The sequence below is a fragment of the Mastigoproctus giganteus genome, chromosome 10 (assembly GCF_048544385.1).
Source record: "Mastigoproctus giganteus isolate SK-2022 chromosome 10, ASM4854438v1, whole genome shotgun sequence".
In the NCBI taxonomy this organism is placed as follows: Eukaryota; Metazoa; Arthropoda; class Arachnida; order Uropygi; family Thelyphonidae; genus Mastigoproctus; species Mastigoproctus giganteus.
Genome location: NC_143584.1, coordinates 155,673,981 through 155,700,569, shown reverse-complemented (window position 1 = coordinate 155,700,569; position 26,589 = coordinate 155,673,981). Strand labels below are relative to the sequence as shown.

General features: G+C 35.6%; 1 protein-coding gene across 2 annotated transcripts in view; it reads right to left on the bottom strand.

Moving 5' to 3' along the window:
- CROT (Carnitine O-octanoyltransferase) overlaps nucleotides 1-26,589 on the bottom strand; it is a 196,704-nt gene that overhangs the window by 44,113 nt on the left and 126,002 nt on the right. For both annotated transcript variants that reach the window (XM_090384007.1, XM_090384008.1), the window contains exons 8-12: nucleotides 22,403-22,504; nucleotides 14,339-14,422; nucleotides 10,809-10,919; nucleotides 7,651-7,781; nucleotides 4,809-4,932 (exon numbers count right to left, since the gene is read on the bottom strand). In XM_090384007.1, coding sequence (XP_090240133.1) covers nucleotides 4,809-4,932; nucleotides 7,651-7,781; nucleotides 10,809-10,919; nucleotides 14,339-14,422; nucleotides 22,403-22,504 — 552 coding nt within the window. The remainder of the gene's footprint in view (nucleotides 1-4,808; nucleotides 4,933-7,650; nucleotides 7,782-10,808; nucleotides 10,920-14,338; nucleotides 14,423-22,402; nucleotides 22,505-26,589) is intronic.

The window sequence follows — 26,589 nt, the reverse complement described above, 5'->3', positions numbered from 1 at the left end:
GTCACAAAAGAACTGGATGCAGGGAATAACTTTGATATTATATACTTGGATCTTAGAAAGGCTTTTGATATTGTTGCACATGGAAGATTGCTGCACAAATTGGAGCAGTGTGGCATTGGAGGCAAATTGCTGCTATGGATAAAGGGGTGGTTGAGGGGGAGAAGACAGAGAGTGGTAATCAATGGACACTGCTCATCGTGGACTAATGTTATTAGTGGAGTCCCTCAGGGTTCAGTATTGGGTCCTTTATTGTTTTCTGTATTTATAAATGATATTGATGATGGTATATCAAGCTTAATGTCCAAGTTTGCAGACGATACGAAGGTTGGCAGGGTTGTCAAGGACACTACTGACACTATGCTGCTGCAACAGGATCTTGAGAGGGTGAGCAGATGGGCTGAGAGGTGGCAAATGAAGTTTAACATTGACAAATGTAAAGTACTACATATGGGAAACAGCAACCTCAGAGCAACGTATCAACTCTGTGGTACTACACTGACAGTGGTAGAGAATGAAAGGGACCTGGGGGTTGTTGTGCAGGCAGATATGAAGTTCTCTGGCAGTGCAGACGGGCTGCAAGAGTAGCTCATGGTGTATTGTCAATGATACATAGGAATTTTTCTAGCAGAGATAAGGAGGTGATTATTCCTTTGTATAAGGCAATGGTCAGGCCACACCTAGAGTACTGTATACAGGCCTGGAGGCCTCATTTCAAGAAGGATGTAGAGCTGCTGGAACGAGTACAGAGAAGGGCAACAAGATTAGTGAATGGAACAAAGGGGTGCTCTTACGAAGAAAGGCTTAAGTTTTGCGAATTACAGTGTCTGGAGACTAGGCACCAGCGAGGTTATCTGATAGAGGTGTACAAAGTCTTGAATGGTTTGAGCATGCTCAATGCTGATGGGATTCTTCCTCTTGCTCAGAATAATCACCTGAGAGAGCATAAATTCAAATTGAGGAAAGACAGATGTAGGATAGATGCGCGGAAATTTGCCTTTAGCCAGCGGGTGGTTGGTAGGTGGAACAGACTTCCATCCCTTGTCGTGGAAGTTGATAGCCTAAATAAGTTTAAGGCTCAGCTGGACAAGTATTTCGAACGAACAGAGGGGTGAAGTGGAAGTGGTTATTTTTTATTTATTTATTTTACTTTATTTTTTTTTTTTGGCTGATGCTACATAAGCTTGCTTTCTTGCGTGAAATGCCTCTACTAATGCTAATGCTAATTTATCTGAAATATGTGATATCGCTCATTTTGGCACCTCATCAGTGGATAAGTAGGCATAATCAATTAAAGACCTAAAAACCAAGGCATTAATTTAATTTAATTGAATCTCATGCATGCAACTTTACTGAACAGTTTTATCAACTAAAATAACACTAAACATTTAATGTTAATACATATTCTATTTAAATATACAGTATATACACCGAGTGGGCAGAAATCATGGGGATCCTACCTAGTAATGGGTAGGCCCACCTTTCGCCCAGATAAGGGCAGTCGCACAGCGAGGCATTGAGTCCACTAGTTTACAAAAGCATTCCACAGGTATTTCCATCCTATCTATGAGTACAAGAGATCTACAGCAAATCTTTTCAGCCATTGAGACGAGATTGACCATGACTGGGAGTGAAGTGTGAAAGTGAAAAGGAGCATAATTGCATCCATTGGGCCCCTATTCTGAGATTCTCAAAGAAAGAAACAGGAAATCTTGACAGTCAACACTGCATTCTTTCTTCAAAAAAAGGGAAGATCCTCAACTAGGGACTTCATCAGAGAAGTAAAATCTCTGCATTACACCACTGTCAAAAAGATCAATGCAGGAGCCTTACAATGGCACTTACAAAAACTTTTGGTCTGGGCTTGGAACATATCAAAGTAAATGCACAAAATTTAATTTTTTTTATTTAATTAAATTTAGTTTGGTTATTTTATACAGTACTGTTTTACATTTAATAGATTTATATTCATAAAAATACTGCATTTGCATTCATTTCAAAGTTAATATTATATTACTTGTAATTTTGAGAGGGACCTTGAACGTAACTCTAACCTCTCATTAGCTTACATTATATAATTAGGTTCATTTAACGCAATTTTTTTTGTGACATTTCCTTCAGGAATGGAACCTCTTTGTAAATTGAGGGTTACCTGTATATTAAAAATAAATTGGTGGATTGATTCAAAACATAACTCATCTCTTTAATATTTTCTATAGGAAAATTATTTTAGAAACATAGTTTTTCCTCATGTGAGGATTTCCAGGAATTCATAAACTGTTTAAGTCAAGGGATATCTGTATTATTTAAGAAAAATTTAAATTTTTGATTTAAAAAATACAGGGCCAAGATATATAAACAATGTAATGTTTCATTTAGTAAATATTGACAATAGCATTCACAGAAGGATAACTTTTGCCCACACTAAAGCCCAAGGACAAGTTTTCAACTGCCAAGGCTTGGACTTATGTTCACTTAGAGAAAAATACCAATATGTACATCTATTATCAGAAAAAGCAAAATGTGCTATAGACTTAAAAATCCCAGACACTGCCAGAACAGCTGTTTTGAAGCCAAATAGCTTCTCGTCAGCTGGTGGTCTAAATGAGTGAATATATACTAAACCATGAATAATGTATTTTGTCTAAGTACACAGCCAAGAGATATGTGGAAGTAAAACTTCCATTTAAATGTATAATGACCATTATATGTACTTTTAACACAGAGGGAGGACTCTACATAGTACAATAATTCTCTAATAAGAACATAAGCCAAGCCTCGGTGGTTTAAAATTTGGCTTTTAATGGCAGCAAAACTAGTCTGCAATCAAGTCACAAAAGAGTTTAGGCAAGCTAAAGCAGATAACAAGAGGTCTCTGACAAAGAATGCAAAGAAAAGCAGTAAAGACTACTTTACTTATGTAAACACTAAAAGGAAGAGAATTGTTCACTAGATATAAATGTTTTTATATCTAACAAACAGTGTGTCAGCAACCTGAGCAGGATCATCTGTTGATCCTCCTGCTCAGGGTGCTGATAAACTGAATAGATATTTTGCATCTACATTCACACGAGGAATTTTTTTATGGGGATGCTAGAAACGTATAAAATTCTAACAAAGAACTAAATGATTTTGTGATAACCGAGAATAAAGTGAAAGAGAAATTGTTAAAAGAGGTAAGCAAACCTTTAGGCATTATCATGAGGGCATACTTGGATTTAGGGAAGGTCCTATGGATTGGAGATGTGGAAATGTATCCCCAATTCACAAAGAGAAATCAATGGGTGAAGTAAGTAATTACAGACCTGTTGAATTGATTCTGTACCAGGGAAAGTTATGGAGTCACTGGTTAACACATTTGCTGCTTCATAAATGCATATATGCATCTTCGGATTTCATCCACTTGGAGGGAAAACAACCTAACTTTTAGAACTTTTTCTTCCAATTTGAGAGGACCAAAACAGATATTTTTGTCATGCAACCTGCTATGATGCAGTAACAAAGGAACTGGATGCAAAAAAATAATTTGACATTACATACTTAGATTTCAGAAAGCTTTTGACACTTCCACATAAAAGACTGCTGTACAAAATGAAGTAGTGTGGCATTAGGGGCCAGTTATTGCTATGAATAAAGCGATGACTGCATGGCAGAACACAAAGAGTGGCTATCAATGGGCACTATGCTTTTTGGAATACTGTTATTAATGGAGTTTCAGTACTAGGTCCAGTGTTATTTTCTATATTTATTTTCTAGTGATTTGATGAAGACATATCAGGATTAATATCTAAGTTTGCAGTGGTATAAAGGTGTGCAAGTTGGTTGACAACAGTAATCAAAGTATGCTACTGCAACAGAATCAAGAAAAATTAGGCATGTGGGCTAAGAAGTGGCAACTGGAATTTAACACTGCTACATGAAAGGTACTGCATATAGGTACAAGTAATCTCAGAATAACATACCAATTGTGTAGTACAACACAGGGTAATAGAGAATGAAAAAAAACCTGGGGATAATTATGCAATCAGATAAGACGTTCTCTGAACAGTGCAGATGGATGCTAGGACAGCTCATGGAGATTTGTCAATGATATACAGAAATTTTTCCAGCAGGGATAAGAAGGTGATTATCCCACTGTATGCAGCCCATTGTCAGGCTGCACCTTGAGTACTGCATACAGGTCTGGAGGCCTCATTTTAGGAAGAATATAGATCTGCTGGAACAGGAGAAGAGAAGGGCAACGAGACTGGTCAAGGGAGCAAAAAGGGTGGTCTTAACCAAAAAAAGGCTTCAGTTCTGTAAACTGCATTGCCTGGAAACTAGGCACCTGCAAGGTGATTAGGTGCCTCCGTAGCTAGGTAGGCAGGAGCGGCAGTGCGTAGCACATGCTTCTTGATTAGACCAAGGTTCGAGCCCGTGACCACCAAATATGGAGGATGCAGAAAGGTCAGGGAATGACCACTGCATATCCCTGGAGCAATATGGCCTTAGTTGCTAATGCTCCTAAAAAAAAAAAAAAAAACAAATAACAATAACAGCAAGGTGATTTGTTTCATATGTTTAAGGCTTTGAATTCAGCAAGCTCAATGGCATTCTTCCTCTTGCTCAGACTACATCCTTTTTAAATGTCTGATCCAAAGATGCACTCATAATTATGGCTAAGGGTTTGCTTACCTACATTGCTACCTCCCCTGATATATATATATATATATATATATGTAAGGATATAATATTTCATACCTTGAGATATCTGAAATGCTACTTGTAAGGCAATATTGCAAGGTAATTCACAAATCTAAGCTAAAACTTACTGATGATGTATCTTCAGTCATGACTTTTACCCATTCCACAACTTCAGGAAAACAAGATCTTAATGTTTCTGTACGTCCATGATAAAATTGCCTAGTAGATGCTGTAACATATGTGGGAGCTGGCCTATGTAAACCAAAATGTTATCTCTTTGGTTAATATGCAAGAGATATCAAAGACATGCTATTACTTAGATCAGTGGTCACCGACTTGTCAATCACACAAGCAAAATTAGAAAAAAAAAAAAAAAAAAACCTGCATCAACAATTTTTAAAGTTCTTTTAATTCTTGCTAAAATGAATCTCAAAGAAAAAAATAATATGTTCATAACCCAGCATGTCAATATTGCAAAGAAGTTGCAGTATTAATACTAAAACTAATACATAGTTACCAAACTCTGACTTTCAGAAAGCTGGAGATTTTGCAATTTTTATCAGAAAAAAAAAAAAGGAGTAAGCAGGCATTTTTTAAAATCCACTCTTGACATGAAATTAAATTTCACTGACAATGAAATATTGTTGAAATTTTATCAATGAAATTTTATTGATGAAAACATCAAAAAGTACAATATATTCATAATTGTAGTAGTTTTTTTTTTTTTATAAAAAATAATTTGGCAAGGTTTTGATTGGTCATCGCAATGGGCAAATTTAGTAGATTTATAAATTCATGATTCATAATGCTGACCGGGCTAGCCGGGTGGGTAAAGTGCCTGCCTGGCAACCCAAAAGTCGCAGGTTCGAATCCCACCTCGGGCTTGGATATTACAATGGTGCCATACTTTCCAGTTGGAACTGACGGCTACGATACACGAAGGAAGAAGGAAAAACTGGTTCCTTTGTTGGCAGGGTTGTTAATGACAGTATGCTATTGGAACAGGATCTGGAAAAGTTGAGCAGATGGGCTGAGAAATGGCAACTGAAGTTTAACATTAACAAATGCAAAGTACTGCATATGGGTAACAGTAACCCCACAGTAATGTACCAACTGTGTGGTACTAAACTCAGGGTAGTGAATAATGAAAAAGATCTGGGGGTAATCGAGCAGTCAGATATGAAGTTTTCAGAACAGTGCAGACAGGCAACCAGAGCAGGTCATGGGGTCTTGTCAATGATATATAGGAATTTTGCTAGCTAGCAGGGATAAGGAGGTGATTATCCCCTTGTGTAGGGCAATGATCAAGTCACACCTTGAGTACTGAATACAGGTCTGGAGTCCTCATTTTAGAAAGGATTTCGAGTTGCTAGAATGAGTATAGAGAAGGGCAACAAGACTGGTGAGGGGAACAAAGGGATGTTCTGACCAACCAAGAAAGGCTGAAGTTCTGCAAATTGCAGAGTCTGAATTTTTTTGTTTGTTTGGTTTTTTATTGGCGCATTAGCAACTAAGGCTATAATGCGCCAGCAGAGTCTGAAGACTAGGCACCTGCAAAGTGATCTGATTGAGGTGTATAAGGCTTTGAAGAGTTTGAGCGGGCTCAATGCTGATGGGATTCTTCCTCTTGCTCAGATTACAAGCCTGAGGGGTATAAACTCAAATTGAGGAAAGACATTTGTAGAATAGACGTGTGGAAATTTGCCTTTAGTTGACTGCTGGAACAAACTTCCATCTGTTGTCATGGAAGTTGATAGCTTAAATAAATTTAAGGAAGTGGACAAAACGTTTGGAGCAAATGGGTGGGTGAAATAGGAACTTTTTTTTTTGGCTGATGCTGTATAAGCTTGCTTTTTTGTATCATATGCATCTGCTAATGCCAACTCTCCTTAGTGACTTCTTGCAGACCAGTTTATCCTTACCATAAGTTTCTGTATCTTCTGGCAATTTATATGCATCTCAGGTATTTTTCTCCTCTGCCATCTGTTCATCTGAAGAGATATTGTTCTAGGGCTTAGACCTAAATGGGTGTAAGCCCTTGAACAATATCTCTTAGTTAGTATAAAAAGACTAGTTGATTCTACAATTACTTCTGTGAATCCTTGTGAAATTCTAAATGGAAGTCACTTAGAACGTGCAGCTGATAACATTAGTTGGTCTCACTGAATAGAATTCAAAAACTATCTGAGACCACTGTGGTCTCCTTTACGAAAGCAAAATTCCATCTTTTTATTTACAAAGTAAAGTTTACATCCTTTCTTTGTTTACTTTGTAACTAATGTATCACATTTGATAAACATTAGCTGCATTTCCCTCCAGAGGTAGCTGTTTGTAATTATCATTCCACTGATATACTCTTTTATTGCATCTCTAGCTTAGGGGAGAAACTAGGTGTCTATAGTAATTAGTCAAATCAGTTAAAAAGTCACGTATAAAAGTTGATGAAAATAGATGTCTGAAAACTTGTATTACTGATGGAGACATAAAAAGAGTGTGGAATTTGGTTTGATCAGTCAGACATTTAAGTGTACATAAATGACAGTAAAGAAATTAAAATTAGACAGAGAAACTGTGTGTCGGAAGTTTTGATGGAAGGTGCTGCAAATTTTAACCAATGAATAGAACTAGAACTTTTTTAGAGTGCAACTATAAATATGTTAATGTGATATTATTGTGTTAAGTAAACTAACATCAACTATCTTTAATTATTAATTTATAGCTAAATGAATTATGTATTTGCATAGTTTGTTAAAACAAATTAAAAATAACCCTTGTACAGCTTGCTACTTGTACTGATAAACCTAAATCACTTGACACTAAATTTCTTATTACATCCCTGACCAAAATATTAGGATGATATTGTTCAAGTTATATTCATGTTCTTCATCTCACTTCTGCACTTCAAATTTGCTTCAAACTTTACATGTTGGAAATACAAAGAAATACCTTAAAACAGATCTCAAAACTTACCTTCCATGCATCCTGTAGTAAGCCAGCTGTAAAGCCATTTGTGTATATGCTTCAGGATGAATATTATGGGGTCGTAAAAATGTTTTGCCATACTGGGTAAACTTTGCAGAAATGCAATCCACATCATCAGCCTGTAAAGAAAGAAGTATATTTCCATGTTGCACTGTCTTTAATTCCATAAAATATACAAAGAAATTGCTTAACTTTGTGGCAGTGGCACTCTCATCAATTGTAACAAAAACGGTGACAAAATACCAGACAAGAGATAACTTTCTTTTTAATTTCTGGAAAAAGTCTTTGGCTTTTTTGAATTTTACTTGGAGTACACCAGTATTTAACCTTCTCTTAATGGATTGCAATACCTATTTATAAGTAATTTTTTATTTTATAATAAAAAAAATAAATATTTAAAAATGATTTTTACACCTTTTATTTAAAAAAATTATAATTCTGCTGAAAACTGAAAATATAAACTATTTGATGCTTCCATTTTCTTTTAAAGAACTATTAATCATCAAAAATTAAGTGTTCACATGTGCATATATTTTTGCTAATTATGTGTATAAATAGTCTCACTCACTCACACAAGATGCTATTCACTTCCGTTTTCAAATGTTTTTAAAATTTATTTCAAATTTGGTGTACCACAAAGCATGCAAAATTTGAAAATTATGTATGTTGCTAGTTCTCTATCCTGAGTGAATATCATCTTCCATGCTTATTACATGAAAATAAAACTTTCAAAAATACTAGATATTTATAGAATTCATTTATGTAGGACTAGATATTTATAATACTCACGGAAGAATAAGAACAAATACCCTTCAAATGAAAACAAATTTCAAAACTTAAAAATTTGAAACTTCAAATTGTTGGCACCAGTCAGGTCCCATACTACTGCCACTCAGTTCAAAAATAGTAACAATAATGGTGGCACAGCACCTGACTGGTTCTTATGCACAATTACTCTGCAAAAACTGTAAAAATCATTTCAGAAACCATACTAAGTAAAAACTGGTTTACATTTAAGAAGGTATAGAAAATTACAGATAAAAATCTGTAATTTTCTGTACTTTTTTGTACTTAACCCCTTCATGGATTATCCCGAGATATCTTGTTTTTAGTTTAAAAAGTTATTTGGAACTACATGAAATATCTCAGGATACAATAATATCTCCAAATTTAGGACTGAAACGTATTTTCTCGGGAATTTATCTGGCTAATTTTGCATTAGCCAGGTAAATCCCGATATTTCTCAGGATTTTTTTTACACCTGGCAGCAGATGAATGGCTTTCGTTTTACTTATATTGTACAGCAATGTAAGAACAGTACAGTAAACCCCCGCTATTCGCGATATCTGTGTTCGCGATTTCGCGTATTCGCAGTCGCTGATTTAATATAAAATGAAACCTAAAAAAATTTGAATTTTAAATCGCTGTGAACATTTTCCGCCATAAAAAAACATGGGCGTGGCTAAAATCATCTTTCCCGGTCAAAACAGAGCTCAGTGGGTGGGGGGGAGAGGGATGACAAAATCGCGAGCGTGGATGTTTCTCGCTAATCTTTGTTCAGTATGTGCTATGCACTTGTCATGGAAGGTTTCGTCGTTTGCTTTTAATTTATATGCTTATAAATTGAATAAATTTATTAATTTATAAATTGATATGCTTACAAAAGTGAAAAATCTACTGTTTTGCAGTGTGTTAGTGTAAACAGACTTTTTCGAGTGTGTTAGCGGAAGAAAGTGACTTTGTTGTGGACAAATTCTTTTCTAACCCCTACAAAAATATGGATACAAATAACAAGGGAATTGCGAAAAGATCAAAGAAGGTGATGACATTAGCGAGTAAAATTCAGTTATTAGACAATTTCTAATGGTGAAAGTGTCTCCTCAGTGGCAAATCATTATAAAATCAATGAGTGAACGGTACGATCAATCAAGAAATCAGAAGAAAAAATCCGTAGCGTCCGTGAAAATGCGCTAATTGCTTCAAAACTTTGCTCTGTAACTTGTGATGTTAAATTAGAAAAAATGGAAAATGCCTTAAATCTGTGGATAGAAGACCGAATTCAAAATAAAATTCCCTTACGTTCACTCATCATTTGTGAAAAGGCAAAACACCTTTATCAACACTTTAGTGAAACTGGTGATAGAACTGGCAGGATAAGTTTTTTTAGCTAGCAAAGATGCTGGTTTGAAAGACTTGTTTGAAATTTCTAGTAAATATTATATTTAATATTAAATTGTTTCTTATTTTCATTTCGATGCTTTATGCTTGCATTTCACTATGTACTGCATATGTACATAGTCATATTATGAAGGTACATATAATACATACATAGACAAAATTTTAGACTAGTATTTCTTATATATTTCATACTTTGGAACGGAACCCCTTTATTACTATGGGAGCCATAACTCAGTATTCGCGTTTTCGGTATTCGCGACATTTCTCAGGAATGTAACCCCTGCGAATAGCGGGGGTTTACTGTAGTGCGTGTTCCAATGCAGCCAGTAAGCAAAATATAATTTGCCATCCTAAATGCAGAATACTGAACCCATGAAAATAATTCACAAAAATAATTGCGAAAAATATTTCTGCGCTCTCTTGAACTGCCACCGGTAAGCGGCACTTACCTCGTCTATCCAACTGGGGCGGCCGTGTGTCAGAATGTAGTTAATTCGCGATTATTGCTTGTGATGGGAGCTTACTGCTTGTGAGTTCCACTTAATTTTTAAATTTATTTATATAATGAGTAATGAACAGTTTTTCTGTTCCTTTCTTTTAGCTCAAGTGCTAATTTATTAAAAAAATCTGTATAATTTGCACACTTTTTGGCATACACGAGATAACTCGGGATAGCCCAAATGGGTTAATTACTCCCATGTATTTTCTACAAAAAACACAAAAAAACTATACAATGAGTATTCGCATGATGCATACTTTTAATCTGTAAAATAAAAAAAGTTGATCCATTACTGCACATTTTCCGGAAAAAAATGTTCCGAGAAGGGGTTAAATAACAGTTATCACGAGATCAGTATTTTTGAGCAGAATCTGTCAGGTCTAGTGCTGACACTGCAGGGTTAACATAATTCTGCCATTCAATTGATAAATGATCTAGAGAAATAAGAATGTTAAGAAAAGGCACATACCATTTTTTGGAAGTCACTTTTAGCCATTTCCATTGCTGACAAAATGTAGTTATCTAAATGAAAATTTAGTCTCTGTGGCAATGGTAGTTCTCGTTTTGGTGGTATTGTGACCTATAAACAGAACACTGCACTTATTCTTTAGTGATAAGGAAATACAATATATTATAAAAGGCAAGTACTTCAGATTTGTTTTAACAAGTATTAAAGACTCTAAAGAACCAAGATTTAAAACTTCTTTATAAATTCAGATGCCCATGCATAAATCAATTATATCAATGCTGGCAGGTTCAAGTACAGATCTACCACACAAATGTGCCATTTCTAGTGGCTATTACCAAATGAAAATTAGGTGTTCAGTTTTTACTGTACTGAACACCTAATTTTGCCAAATTAAAAATTTTTCCAATTTCACCTTCTTGCTAATTAAAGCTTCTTGAAATTTTGCTAGTCAAATAAGTACTCAAACAATCTTTCATTTCAACTATTTTAATAATAGAAAAATCTATACAGTAGCCTCTTGATTTTCTGGGATAGATGGTAAAAAACAAATCCTGGATAATCGATTTCCTGGTTAATCCAAAAATACAGAAGTCCCCAACATACTTAAGAGATACGTTCCAGGACTTCTTACTTCGGCGAGTTTTACGTAACTTGGGAATAACTAATAACATATTGCTACTATATTATATTATTGACAAATCTGAATTCAGCACGATACTTGTTAATGTTTGACCATTTTAATACATCCTTATTAGTTTAATTTTCTGATTCAAATCGAACACTTTCCTTTTCTCGGTAGATTGACTAGTACCACTGCAACTATTCTCTTAGTCGGCACCATGATAACGGTCAAAATGAAATTTTCTGTAAAGAACTTCACAGGGTTAAAAACTCAGGCGAAAACTCGCTATTATCACCCCACGCGAGCTCACATTTTACTAAAGCACACTTATGAAGGTCACTATCACAAAACAATTTGCACTTTCCATGTAATTGGTCTTTTCTGTTCGTGCATCTAATTATAAATGGGTAGTAAACTATCTTTTTTCATTTGCAAAAATACTGATAGCTGGAATTCTGTGGGGTTTTATGTTATTATGGTGAAATGTGTGTCCCATTCGCTGAAATCTTCAGTCATATATAAAAAAGAAACATAAATAAATTGTAAGAATCTTCACTTCTTTCCTATTATTTTGCTTGTTACTCCGTATCTCACTTGTGCAATTTGTGCATACCGTGATCATCGTTATTGATTGCTTATTTTATTTATTTTTTTTTTGTTTTAAATTTTACAATCCTAAAAAAAAAAAAAAAAAAAAAAAAAATTTTTTTGAGCTAAAAAAAATTTACATAAATCCGTAGTGCGTAAGTCGGGGACTTACTGTATCGAAAAATGTTCAGCAACCTACGTAAAAAATATGGCGATAGATTAAAAAACGAAAAAATGAAAAAACTTACCACACACAACTTGCATGTCCAATCCGGTACTTCCCTTTATTTTTTGCAACGTCGATTTTAAGTCTAATAGCTTACCTTTATTTTTTACGTGTTCCATATGATTTGGTCACCAACATTATGATTCATTAGAGATTTAATGGATGCACCCTTTTCGAACTTTTGAATAATTTCAATTTTTTGTTTGACTGAATGCACAACTCTTTTGCATTTACCCATAATTTTCACGATTTCTAAAAAAAAAAAAAAAAAAAATACTATAAAAAAATTGACATCCCTCACATAATAATGAAACAAAATTTGTCTTTTTGCGGTGTGACGGAACACAACAATTGATGCGATGCACTAACACAAACTAAGCATTTGAGTTTTTTTTTTTTTTTTTGAGTGGCGGGTGTGAAGACAGCGGGGTTCCATGTAATAGGTACATTAATCTCCAAATGATGACTTATAACGCCGCTTTTAGTTCCAACTTGCAAAACATTTGTTTATAACTATTCTAGTTATTACCTGAATTTTATGATTTTTGTATTTTTTTTTATTTTTTTAATTTGGAGTCTTGAAGTGTCCCAGTTAATCTGATCCTGGTAAATCGAGAATCTGCTGTATTAATTTTACTAACTTTTATTAGTTTTTACCGAGTGGTCAGGAGTGTGGGTGCAGCAGCATGTGCTCTTTGAGTGGACCAGGGTTCAAGCCCATGACTGCTAAATATGACTAACATTTGTATAGATTAATTTATTGTAAACTCCACTGACCTCGTGGTTGTGCTGGAGTATAAACAAGAACATTTTTTTATTTATTTATTTATTTATAGAATGACCAGAATTAAATTCTTTTTTCATTTTTACAGAAAAAATTATGCCAAGTACTGAACTGAAATAATTGATGTCAAGTACTAGAAATGTCAGCCATTCTGTGAACTGCACTGGATGTATTGCCTCAACATTGACCCTGGTAGACAGTGCAACACAAAATACCACCCAAGCAGCCTTTGTGTTGCTTTTCTACTTTTCTAACTTAAATACATTAGATATTTACTTGTGGAGACATCTAAAATAATTAGTATACAGGACAGAGTGTTGACTCTGGACAGGGTACTTCAATGCATTTAGCATGCTGCTGGAAAATGGTATTCTGCATCACACAACAGTTGTACCAATAGTATCACTTATTCATCAATGGGAATCATTTGGAATGAAAGTGGAGTGCCTGCTAATAATTTTTTTGTGTAAAACAAGGAAATAAATTAATAAAGAAATGTAATAGATAAATAAATGAATGAATGAATATATGGTTATCATTTGACTAGCAAAACTTCAAGGAGCTTAAACTCAGTCAGGAGGTGTTTTTGCACTTGTGTTCATAAATTTTTTTTTTTTTTTTTTTTTTTGCGTTATTGATCTTTCTACCCAAGTACCAAAAGCATTGAAACCAAAGTCCCATCGGGTAATCAAGTGAGAAAATGTTCTTGAGGTAGAACTTGGTGGTTTCTGATGAAATTCATGTGTGAACGTCTCCTTCAACTCATCTGAAGGTTTATAACAATTTAAAAAAAAAAAACGCATTCTAATTTTATGTATTTATTTAAAAAAATACATTCTGAAATTTTTTTCAGAAGGATGCGGAAAGGTCAGGGAATGACCTTTCCGCATCCTCCATATTTGGTGGTCACGGGCTCGAACCCTGATCTAATCAAGAAGCGTATGCTACACACTGCAGCTCCTGAAATTTTTATCATAAAATTTCTGTTGAACTGAAAATAAGTCATGCTGAGTTTTCAAATGACTGAGGTCACATAAATTCTTCATTATCACACCTTTATTCATTATTTTAGATACTGTATATGGGTAAAAAAAAAACCTTTTTTCTAAGACCTGGCTTTAAGGCTTGAATCATTCTTGTTAGGGTGACTTCATGCTGTAGTAGTTTGGGCAGTTATCAATCCCAAGCATTCTTGGGAGCAGCACCCAATAGGGTGTGTTTTTTTTTTTTTTTTTTTTTTAATGAAAACTCCAAACATGAAAGGTATTAGAACCAAACATGAAAGGTATTAGAAAGGTATTCCAACTTACCTGAAAAATTTCGCCACTGTCTTTAAGGGAGAGATGTAAAAAGTGGCCTAACACTACAGGCACTAGACCATCAAATGGAGTGTGCTACATATTAAAAAAATAAAAGATTAAGAATTTCAATAAAACAGTTCATAATAATTTATATAAAAATGTCCAACTTTATATATTTATTTAAACATTTTTTGCCTCAACTTATTATCTTTTTATTATAAAATTTCTGCTGATTTTAAAATATAAGTCAAGAGAATCCAAACATATATGGACCAAAATGAAGAGCAAATTGATATGGTGTACACTAGTGGGGTAAATTTTAATTTTAAGATGTCACTTTGACAAAAACAAACAATCAAAGTAAAAAAGTGATATTTGTATGAACAGGAGGCACTGCACTCTTGGTTAAAATTGTGTTATTGGATCTTTACAATTTTGAATATGTTTAAATTTAAAGGACAATAATAAGACAAGAAAACCAAAGGCTATAGAATGGCAGTAAGCATTATTTGGGCCTTCATTAAGCATCAATACACAATAATGGGAAAATGTGCAGGATTGATATCAAACAAAGATCAGAAGGTAACTTTAAGCATAGTGAATAGAAAGAACAAGCAGGAAAGCACCAATTATATAGTTTCAGTCAAATGACGTAAGCTATGAGGGGCTTTGCTGAGGCAGGTGGGATTCATCAAGAGAGAGGACATCTGAAATAGTAGGTTACCAATCTTACGGATAAGAATTTTGTTACAAATTGTTACAAATCCTGACAGTTGCAGCAGAAGAATGTGTTTTCAAAATTCTGAAATAGAAAAGATTTGGAGTTGATAAAAGGACGGTGGGAATTTCATATTAACTCATCTTGTAATCTAGAGTACTTGAGAAAAGGGGAGTTCAAGGTGTTGATTATTTATTTATTTATTTATTTTTTTTTTAGGAGCATTAGCAACTAAGGCCATAATGCTTCGGGGATATGCGGTCGTCATTCCCTGACCTTTCCGCATCCTCCATATTTGGTGGTCATGGGCTCAAACCCTGGTCTAATCAAGAAGCGTGTGCTATACACTGCTGTTCCTGCCCACCTGGCTAAGGAGGCACCGAAGGTGTTGAAAAGCCCGCTTTGTAGACAAGACAATTAATTAAATTACTGCAAGGTCCAATAACCTTTGATTAGTAAAGTAAAGAATCTTTAGAGATAACTTCAATTGATGCAAGGGTTTTAAATATGCACAAGATTCTTCTTTGTCTCAGGCAGTCTTGCATGTAGCGAAGCCTTCAATACATTGGTTACCTAGTCCTATTTCCTATGCCTTTTAGTATTGGTAGTGACAAATGATGCAAGAAAGCATGCTTAATATAGCAACAGTAATTTGACCAATTTTTTTAATAATTTGACCAATTTTTCCTTAAATTTATTCAAACTACCCACTTCCACAATACCAGATGGAAGCTGGGTTTGACAACCATCCCTCCTCATTTAAATTTACATCCTCTTGTGTGTGTGTGCTGTCTGAACAAAAGTAAGGGTGCTATCAACATTTAGCATATTCAAACCGTCAAACGCCTCAATCAGACCTCCCTGAAAGTGCTTAGTTACCAGATGCTGCAATCTGGAGAACCGAGGTCTTTCTTGATAAGAGTAGCTTTGTTTCCCAAAATAACTTCATTCATCCTCTCTGCACCCATTCTAACAGGTCTGCATCCTTCCTAAAATGAGGCCTCAGACCTAGATGCAGTACTCAAGATGTGCTTAACCATGTGCCTTAAACAGCAGAATAATCATTTCCTTATCCCTGCTGACAAATTCCTGTATATCATTTACAAAAACCACGTGAGCTGTACTAATAGCCTATCTTCACTGCTCAGAGAATGTCATGTCTGACTGCATAATTACCCCTAGGGGTATTTTTGAGTGTGGTACCACAGAGTATGTTATTCTGGGATTACTGCTAGCCACATGCAGTTCCTTGCATTTGTCAATGTTAAATTTCAATTGCCACTTCTAAGCACACTTGCTTAATTTTTCTAGATCTTTTTGCAATAGCATACTCTGATTAGTGTCATTAACCACCATGCTAACCTTTCTATCATCTGCAAACTTAGACATTAATCCTGACATGCATTCATCAATTTCATTAATAAATACTGAAAACAACAATGAACCCAGCACTGAACCCTGGGGAGCTCCACTAATAACATTAATTCTAGAAGAGGAATGCCCACTGATAACCACTGTCTATTTTGTCCCATTCAACTATCCCTTGCTCCTAATGCTACACTGCTCCAATTTGTACAGTGCAGTTGGTAACATCATCAGTTGGTCCTATTGAATAATTTAAAAAGTGCCTGAGACCATTGTGGTCTCTTTTATGAAACCAAAATCTGACAAAAGTTATATCTTTAAATAGCTCTTACATCAACACGCTGATCACTTCCACCTAGTGGTTCCTTTCTCTGGAGAGTCACTACTGATAGTCAGATCAAGATTATTGCTTTCTAATAGAAAGCAATAATCTTGATAGAAAGCTGGTGTAGAAAAGTCATCCATTAAATTCAGAGAAGTTGTGCTACTGTGTGAGTGAAAAACCCATTAGTTCTAGTCAAGAAAATTAAAATCCCCTATTATTAGATATTCTGATTTACCAGCTCATTCTATTTGTCTGTATAAGTTTTTGTTATACTCATTATAGTCATTTGACCTATAACAAATTATTCTCGTTTTTGTTTTCCCAGTGCTTATGTCATACCAAACTAACTCAACATTGCACTAACCAAACATGCCAATGGGGTGCATGCCTTAGATTCCATGTGCTTCTTAATTAAGAACATAACTCTTGTCCTGTCTGTCCTTTCTGTACACATTGCACTCACAATATTCAAATTCTGCATCATTTATGTTTGAGTGGTACCATGTCTCTGATATCTCTACAATGCTGGCATTCAATCACTTAACTAGTACTTCAAATTCATCAAATTTGTTTCCTATCTCTTGGCAGTAATGCACACACAAATGTACATGCACCTGTTTTTGCTCTTAGTAACCCTAACATAGCTCACAAAATTTCCGACACCTTGTTTTTCAGACTGCTGCATTGTCTCAATAGATGCAGTTCAAGAATCATTTTCAATCCTGCCTGTGGCTGCTGTTAATCTATTAATCTGTGTAGTCCCTCAAGCTAGCAGTTTTCTGATTCACATAACATTTCCTCCATAGCATCAGCAAATATCCTTACACCCCTTCTATTTAAGTGTTACATTCTTGTAAAAAGATTCTCTCTTGTTAACAAAAACAGACCATGCTGAAAAAAATTAAACCCTGTGAGCCTTACACAGTCTCTCCAGTGTCCACGGATGCCGAACTGATTGTTTATTTGTTTTTGTTATTTGGTTTTTAGGAGCATTAGCAACTAAGGCCATATTGCTCTGGGATATGCCATGGTCATTCCCTGACCTTTCCGCATCCTCCGTATTTGGTGGTGACGGGCTCGAACCCCGGGGTAATCAAGAAGTGTGTGTTACGCACTGCTGCTCCTTCCCACCTGGCTACGGAGGCACCTCCGAACTGACTGAAATTGCTGTTATGTCCTTCCTCCTATCATGTCTGGGCAGAACTTCAGATGCTTAGAAATTTAATCCTAACTTGTGACTTTTTCTCTACATTGTCCTATAATTGTTAAGTAAATTCTATTCCATCTATCCTTTTCACAAATACAGTAAACCCTTGCTAATCTGGTTACAGTTAATCCGGATGTCAGATAATCCAGATCAAAATATGAAAATTCTGTTCGCAGTTCAGTACTTTGAAAGACACCGGATTTAGGAAGGCAGATGAGTTACTCTGACTGTGTGCTGATTGACTGTGCAGAGATGAAATATACATTACATTGTCTTGCGTGCTGTTCAGTATCATTGTTGACTCTGAGTCGGTTGTTGTTGTTTGGTTTTTAGGAGCATTAGCAACTAAGGCCATATTGCTCTGGGGATATGCGGTGGTCATTTCCTGACCTTTCCGCATCCTCCATATTTGGTGGTCACGGGCTCGAACACCGGTCTGATCAAGAAGCATGTGCTACGCACTGCTGCTCCTGCCCACCTGGCTACGGAGGCGCCCCTCTGAGTCGGATGGATGTTATTGCTTATATTTCTTCATTTGTGTACTTCTTTATACGTATGTATGTATATAAGTACTTTAGAACCCATAATTATATAAAATATAATTATGGGTTCTAAAGAATTAAAAGTGGAATAAAAACAAAACACATTACTTTAACTATCATTAACAAGCTAAAAATGATAGAACAACTTGAAAATGGTGTTCCTGGAAAAAAAAATTGCTGGAGAATTTGGTATTGGCCAACAGACTGTGTCAGATATTAAAAAACAAAAAGAATCTATAAAGGCATTTGCTTTAAAATTCGATGTGGGAAGTGATAAAAGCTGTGTATCAAATAGACAGATATGAAAAAAGTCAAAAGAAGCATTGCTGGTAGAAGCTGCCTTTAAGTGGTATTCACAGCAACGATCAAGCGGCATTGGCACACATGGTGTTGAGCTAAAGGCAGCAGCAGAAAAGTCTGCAAAGCATCTGAAGTTACACAATGGATGTGGCAATTTAGACAAAGGCACAATATCATTAATAGAAAAATTTGCAGTGAAGCCCTATGTAGTGATGTTGAAGGTGTTGAGCCATTTAGAAAAAAATTAAATGATAGAAAAAAATTAAATCAGGTCTTTGTTATTCTCAAATATATAATGCTGATTAAATGGAACTGTTTTGGCATGATCTACCAGAAAACACAAGAGCCTCTTGTACAGAGCAGCCAACACCAGGTCAGAAAAAGAGCAAGAAGTTTTTAGAATTTCTTTGTGCCAATGCAGATGGAACTCATTGGCTAGTCTGTTGTGGTCGGCAATGCTAAGAATCCAAGGGCATTAAAAGACTTTGCACATACTGCCTGTTGTCTATTACAACTTGAAAAATTATTGGTTCACACAAGAAATTACACAGAATTGGTTCTATAGCCACTTCGTATCAGAAGTCAAGTGTTGAAATTTTCAGATTACCTGATTAAAGCACTTCTAATCCTTGATAATGCTCACACACATCCAGATATTATTGAAAATATGTATAGTAAGGATGGTAAAATAAAGTGCAAGCACTTTATTTTACCATATTTGCCGCCAAATACAACTGCCTTAATACAAGCCCATGGACCAAAGCATCATTATGGCCTGCAAGAGGCTCTACAAGTGCAAGTTCCTTGATGAGGTAATGGTAGTATTGGAAGACAGAATAAATGAAGATAATGACACAAGAGAAAGAAGAACATTGGAAAATATCAAATCATACAATATCAAGTCTGCTATCTTCAAATGCATAGAGGGACACTAAAAAGGAAACTTTAGCGAATGGCTGGAAAAACCTCTTGCAAAATAGAGATGGTGATATTGACTTTAAGGGATTAGTCAGAGGACTTTCAGACTGCATTGAGGGCAGCTGGAGAGATTGAAATAATGCAAGAAAATATCAAAGATTGGGTTGGACTGGAAGAAGATCCTGGATTTCAGCTTCTAACAGAGGAAGAAATTGCTGTAGATATTATTAAGGATTCGCTATGGAAGAAGAAGAATCAGAACTAGATGAACTACAATTAAGAAGAAACTACATAGTGCTGCCAGAGATGGCACTGATACAGTAACCAATTATGTGGACTCTTCAACAAATCAAAAATTGCAGGGGTATTACGAACACTTAAGAACTGTGAGGGAGATCCTAATTAAAGAACAGAAGCAGAGGTTTGTTCAGAAAAAAACTTGACAGTTTCTTCAAACCTGCATTATTACATTCAAAAATAAGTACAACTTCTGAGTCTTCTATCGATGGATAAGTGTATTGTCTTTTTATAGTTTTTAAATAAAGGCTCTACAGTGATATTTTTTCATCAACACTACACATATCATTAAAATTTTTCATTTATTTGTGTTCTAAGTTTTTTTGTCTTTTAGGTCTATCTTTTGCTTCACTAATCCATATTATTGCTTAATTTGGATGACCTCTCCCCCCAATTAATCTGGATTAGTGAGAGTTTACTGCATATCCTTATGTGGGACCAGCACTTTCTGCTATGGAGGATTCCATTGGGTCATGTGATGCATGAGCCTAATATTCTGCAATGTGCTGGGCAGCCAAATGCTTGATGGGTCCCTTTTTTAATTTTTTCTTTGAGGGTATCAACCCTGTTCCTTAAGCCTTCATACAAGTCCATCAGAACACTGAACTGGCATTAATCTTTTCACACTTGCTGCAATGAAAGCATACAAAGACTACCTTTGTTTGTATCATATCCCACAACAGATAACTCAGCAAAAAGGCTGTAAGTAGCACAACATATGTAGCTCAGACTTACAAGCAAACTGCCATCAATGGTTCTCTCTGGTGAGCCAAAGCATTCCTACTACTTTGAGCTTTTTCCCTTGATCCTCTTGTTTGAGAATTGATTTTAGTCTAAATTTAATTTACGAATATCATACAAACTAAGAGAACATATTATAATAAGGCTCACTATACCCAAGCTATGTAATAGCAGTCTGTACACTATTACATTTCTAAATAATGCTATTGACTTTATAAATGCTTAGCTAAATACACAAAAATAAGCCAACTTATGCAATTAGGACCTTCAAACTATTATTTGCTACAATTTAAACCTGCAATTAACTATTACAATGTACTACAATTTACTAGTTACAAGATACAATGGTCATTCCAAAATTAACAATAACAAAGGCTCTAAGAATATTAAGTTGTAGCTTTTAGCATTAGTATTAGTTGAGGCATATGATGCAAGAAAGCAAGCTCAAACAGCATCAACAACAAAAAAAAAAAAAAAAACCCTTTTCCATTTTACCCATCCGGTCACTCCAAATGTTTGTCTAGTTTAGCCTTAAATTTATTTAAGCCATCAACATTCAGAATAACAAATGGAATGTCTGTTCCAGCAATTAACTACCCACTGGCTAAAGGCAAACTTCCACACATCTATTCTACAACTGTCTTTCCTCAATTTGAATCTATCCCTTCAGGTTCTTAATCTGAGCAAGCGGAAGTATCCTGTCAGCATTTAGCCTACTCAAACCATTCAAGGCCTTATACACCTCAATCAGATCACCTCGCAGGTGACTAGTCTCCAGATGCTGCAACTTGCAGAATTTAAGCCTTTCTTTGTAAGTGCACCCCTTTGTTCCTCTCACTGACCTTGTTGCCTTTCTCTGTACTCGTTCTAGCAACTCTACATCCTTCGTTGTTGTTGTTGTTGTTGGAGGTTTTACGGCGCAATGGCAGCTAAAGGCCATTATGTGCCAAACAATGGTAGGAGTTACCAGGTGTCATTAAAAGCGAGATGTGTATTTCGTGGGATTTAAACACTATATTCTGTCATAGCATTTTATCTTTTTTTAGAAAAGTTAAAACTGCATCAATGTCAGACCTGTCATCTAAAATTTGTTGCAAAGTAGGTATGATTTGGGCTGCATGGCTTGATAAGAAGGTGGTTTACCATACTCCATTATAGAGGGCAGTCAACTATGATATGCTGGATCTACAACCTTCCTAAAATGAGGCCTCCAGACCTGTACGCAGTACTCAAGGTGTGGCCTGACCATTGCCTTATACAAAGGGATAATCACCTCCTTGCCTGTACTTATTAACTTATTAAATTCTTAGCTAAATAAGTTAACATACATGATTAAAACGATTACAACTAGTATTTATTAAACAATTTAGTATATTAATTAAGTAAAAAAAAAAAAAAAAAAAAAAAAAAGTCAAACTTTTCCAAAAACTTATCAGTTTCCAAGAGCCTAAAATTTCAGTAGCTGCATGATTTAGCCTCATCTGCAGTTTGAAATTTGTCAGTCATAAAGCCAACATAGTAATAGAAATTAATCACTAAAATGTTAACCAAGTTTGTATATTTTCTGATTTACAAACACCAAGCACTTCTGAATTACAGATGAATTAAATTTAATAAAAATAATTATATAATCTCACTTTGAGGATGTAGATATACTTACATCAGATAGAAATCCCAAATTTCCATTTTTGTATACAATATTTCCAAGTGATTTATCTGCCCATCGATTAGTACAGTCACCTGCAAAGTTCCCTTTTATAACCTATCAGAAATCAAATTTAATAGGCAAAAAACATTTTCACATCATATAATTTATTATTAACATTATGAAAATTACCTAAATAGACAGTTTCCCATATACTAAAAAAAAAACAAAAAAAAAAAAAAAAAAAAATTTTTTTTTTTTTTTTTTGTTTTTGTTGCACCTGGATAAATGATTGTTGAGCCTAATTTTTTGTTGCACCTGGATAAATGATTATTATTTCATATATAAATTTTCCATTAAGTTTGGTGGCAGTTTATTGTTGCTTCATTCAGCATAGCATCAGAATCCATTTTCAGCCCTCCATCATTACTGCTCTTTGACCATAAGGCTTCAAAACCTCATAATGGACTGCAATTTTGGCTCTCTGCTGCTATAAAGTTAGAAATAAAGTCATCATTCAACAGAAAAAAAAAAAAAAGAAAAAAGAAATGCAAACATAAGAAAAACCTACGAATAGGTGCATGTATACTTGCATGTACACCAATGCTAGAAGTATAGTAAATAAATTTGTTGAATATGAAGTGCTGGTCAAGACATCAAAGGCAGATATTGTTGGAATATCAGAGACATGGTATCACACAGATATAAGCAGTGCAGAATTGGAATATGGGGGTACAATATGTACAAAAAGATAGATAGGATAGGAAGGGAGGTGGGGTTATGTTGTTAAATAAGAAAAACATAAAATCTAAGGAAGTGCATCCAATTGACATAGATGGACAGCGAAAGGCTGAGTCAGTTTGGTGTGACATAAGCACTGGGAAAGCAAAATTAAGGGTAGGGTGTGTTATAGGCCTAATGACTCTAATGAACAATTGTACAAAGAAATAGAATGGGCAAGCAAATCAGATTGTGTTATAATGGGGGATTTTAACTTCCCAGATATTGACTGGAACTTGTGAGTTGGTCACTTGCTGGCAAGACTTTTGTGGATTTATTGGATGATTGTTTTCTGCAGCAGCATGTTTCAGAGGCAATCAGAGAGGGTAATACTCTTGATAAGGAACCACTAGGTGGCAGTGATCACAGTGTACTGATGTGGGATTTACTTAAAGATATAATTACCATCAGGGGTAAAGGGAAGTGTTTCTGCTTCCGTAAAGGTGACTACAGTTGTCTCATACAATTTTTAAATCCTGTACAGGGGAACCAACTGATGATGTCATCAACAGCAAATTCTAAGTGGGAAGCATTCAAGAAACTAATCGTGGAAGCTACTAGGCTTTTCGTACTGATTATGAAATACTGTTCATGGTTTAGGCCTAAATGGATGCCAGATGAACTAACGAGACTTGTGGCAGAGAAGAAAAATGCATGGGATCATATAAATTATCAGGTGACACAGAAGCCTATGGAAGATGTAAGCTAGTCTGTAATCAAGTCACAAAGGAAGTTAGGCAAGCAAAGGCAGATTACGAGAAATCTTGGGCAAAGGATGCTAAGAAAAACAGCAAGGATTTCTTTACTTATATAAACTCTAGAAGGAAGGGGATGAATCAGATTGGCCCACTTGATATCAATAGTTCAACTGTTAATGATCCTGCTCAGATAGCTGATAATCTGAATGCATATTTTGCATCTAAATTCACACATTAGGAGTTATTACGGGAGGAAAATGTCAGAAGTTTATCAAACTATAACAGGATGCTTAATGATTTTGTAATAACTGAGAAAAGTGGAGGAGAAATTGTTGAAGTTAAACATAAGAAAGGCACCTGGGGTGGATGGGATCTCTCTAGTTATATTAAAGGAGGCAGGAAAGGAAGTAAGCAAACCATTAGCCATAATTATGAGAGCATCATTGGACTCGGGAAATCCCACGGACTGGAGATGTGCAAATGTATCTCCAATTCACAGAGGAGATTTAAGGGTGACAAGTAATTACAGACCAGTTAGTGTAACTTCTGTTCCAGGGAAAATAATGGAGTCACTTGTTAAAGATGCACTGCAGGATCATCTAGACAAGACTGCAGTAGTAATTCAGACACAGCATGGGTTTGTTAAGGGAAAGTCTTGCCTGACAAATTTGATTGGATACTATGATGTGGTTAGAAAGGAACTGGATGCAAAAAATAATTTTGATATCATATACTTGGATTTCGGGAAAGCTTTTGACACTGATGCGAATGGAAGACTACTGTACAAATTGGAGCAGTGTGGTATTAAGGGTAAGTTGCTACAATGGATAAAAGGGTAGTTGAGCAGGAAAAGACAAAGAGTGGTAATTAATGGATACTGCTCTTTGTGGACTAATGTTATTAATGTTGTCCCTCTGGATTCGGGGTTGGGCCAATTGTTTTGTATATTTATCAATGATATTGATGAAGATATATCAAGCTTAATGTAAAATTTTGTAGATATTCAAAGATTGGCAGGGTTGTTAACAACAGTAATGGCAGTGTGCTACTGCAATAGGATCTAGAAAATTTTGGCAAATGGGCTGAGAAGTGGTAACTGAAGTTTAACATTGACAAATGCAGGGTACTACACTTAGCGTGGTAGAAAATAAAAAAGATCTGGGAGTAATTGTGTAGTCAGATAAGAAGTTTTCTGAGCAATGCAGATAGGCTGCCAGAGCAGGTCATGGGATATTGTCAATGATATACAGGAATTTTGCTAGTAGCGAAAAGGAAGTGATTATCCCTTTGTATAAGGCAATGGCCAGGCCACGTCTTGGAGGCCTCGCAAAAAGGCAACATCACCAGAAAGTTTCTGCCCAACATTGGCCGGGTTTTTCCAAACTCCCCACCCTGGTTCTCCTCGGGCCTACAAGTAACATACCTTTTCACAGGACATGGAGCTTTGAATGCAAAGCTATCCCTACTCGGAATACAGGAAGATCCTACGTGCAACTGCAGGGGGCTGGAGAGCTGGCAGCACCTCATGCATGATTGCCAGCTCTACAACAACCTCCGCAGTGCATTCATTACCAAAATACAGTACCTACCATATGGCCAGGAGCACCGCATCTTGGATACCAGGGAGGAATATCAGGCTTTCTCAAACCATGCACTGGCCCTGTTCACAAGACGGAGAGCTCTTATCGCAGCGAACCACAACCAACCACTAACACAATAAAGAAATGAACAAACCTCGAAAGCAATCATCCCACAGAAGACGCCTGGAACCGAATGGTCTCCGAGGATCAAGGCAAAACAAAACCCTGAAGTGGATCTAAAGTCGAATCAATGAGAAATGACTCTATAAACAATAGTGACGCAAATATCACATGGATGGGAAATGACACAAGAAAGACCCCACAAACACTGACAAGCTAACCTGGACCTTTTGACTGACCTTTCCACTGACCCAAGAAAGCAGAGCAAGTGCACAGAAAACCAAAGGCCATGTTCCTAGCATTTGTTGATTATGAAGTGTTATCCACCACAAATACGGTCCACAGGAACAAGCAATTAATAAAGAGTGCTATATCAAAGTTGAGATGCTTTCGTGATACAGTTCTTAGAAGAAGTCCAGAAAAGTTGAACTCCAAAGACTGGTTGCTTCGCCATGATAATGTACTACTGCATTTATTGTTACTTGTGCAGGGTTTTTTTTGGCAAAACATGGAATCTCACATGTCTTGCAACTCCTGTAATTGCCATATATGGATCCATGTGACTTTTGTTCCTAGACACATCAATTTGCAGATGCACAAATAATAGGGCAATACAATGCTTCAGCTTTCACTGATTTCAAAATTTACTTTCCAGAACTTCCAAGAGTGGGAAATGCAGGTCTTAAGACTAGCTTAAGACTTGCATTTTTTTCCCTTTAATTGTATCTCTAATTCAGTGATGTTCATGAAAATACCCAAATAAAATGACGTTGTTTTAGCATTTTAGAGAATTCTGTGATCAGACAAAAATTAAGTGCCTATAATATTATAATATGGTGCTGCTTTATATAACTTTTTTCATAGTAATATACTTTTAGATATTCTTAGCTATAATGACACTGGCAGAAGCTATAGTAAATGTATCTTTGCCACAAACAATAACATAAGACTATATTTATAATTACTTTCAGAAGGCAGAGACAAGAGTGCTATTTATGCAACTTCCTGGATGTTTTGTGTACAC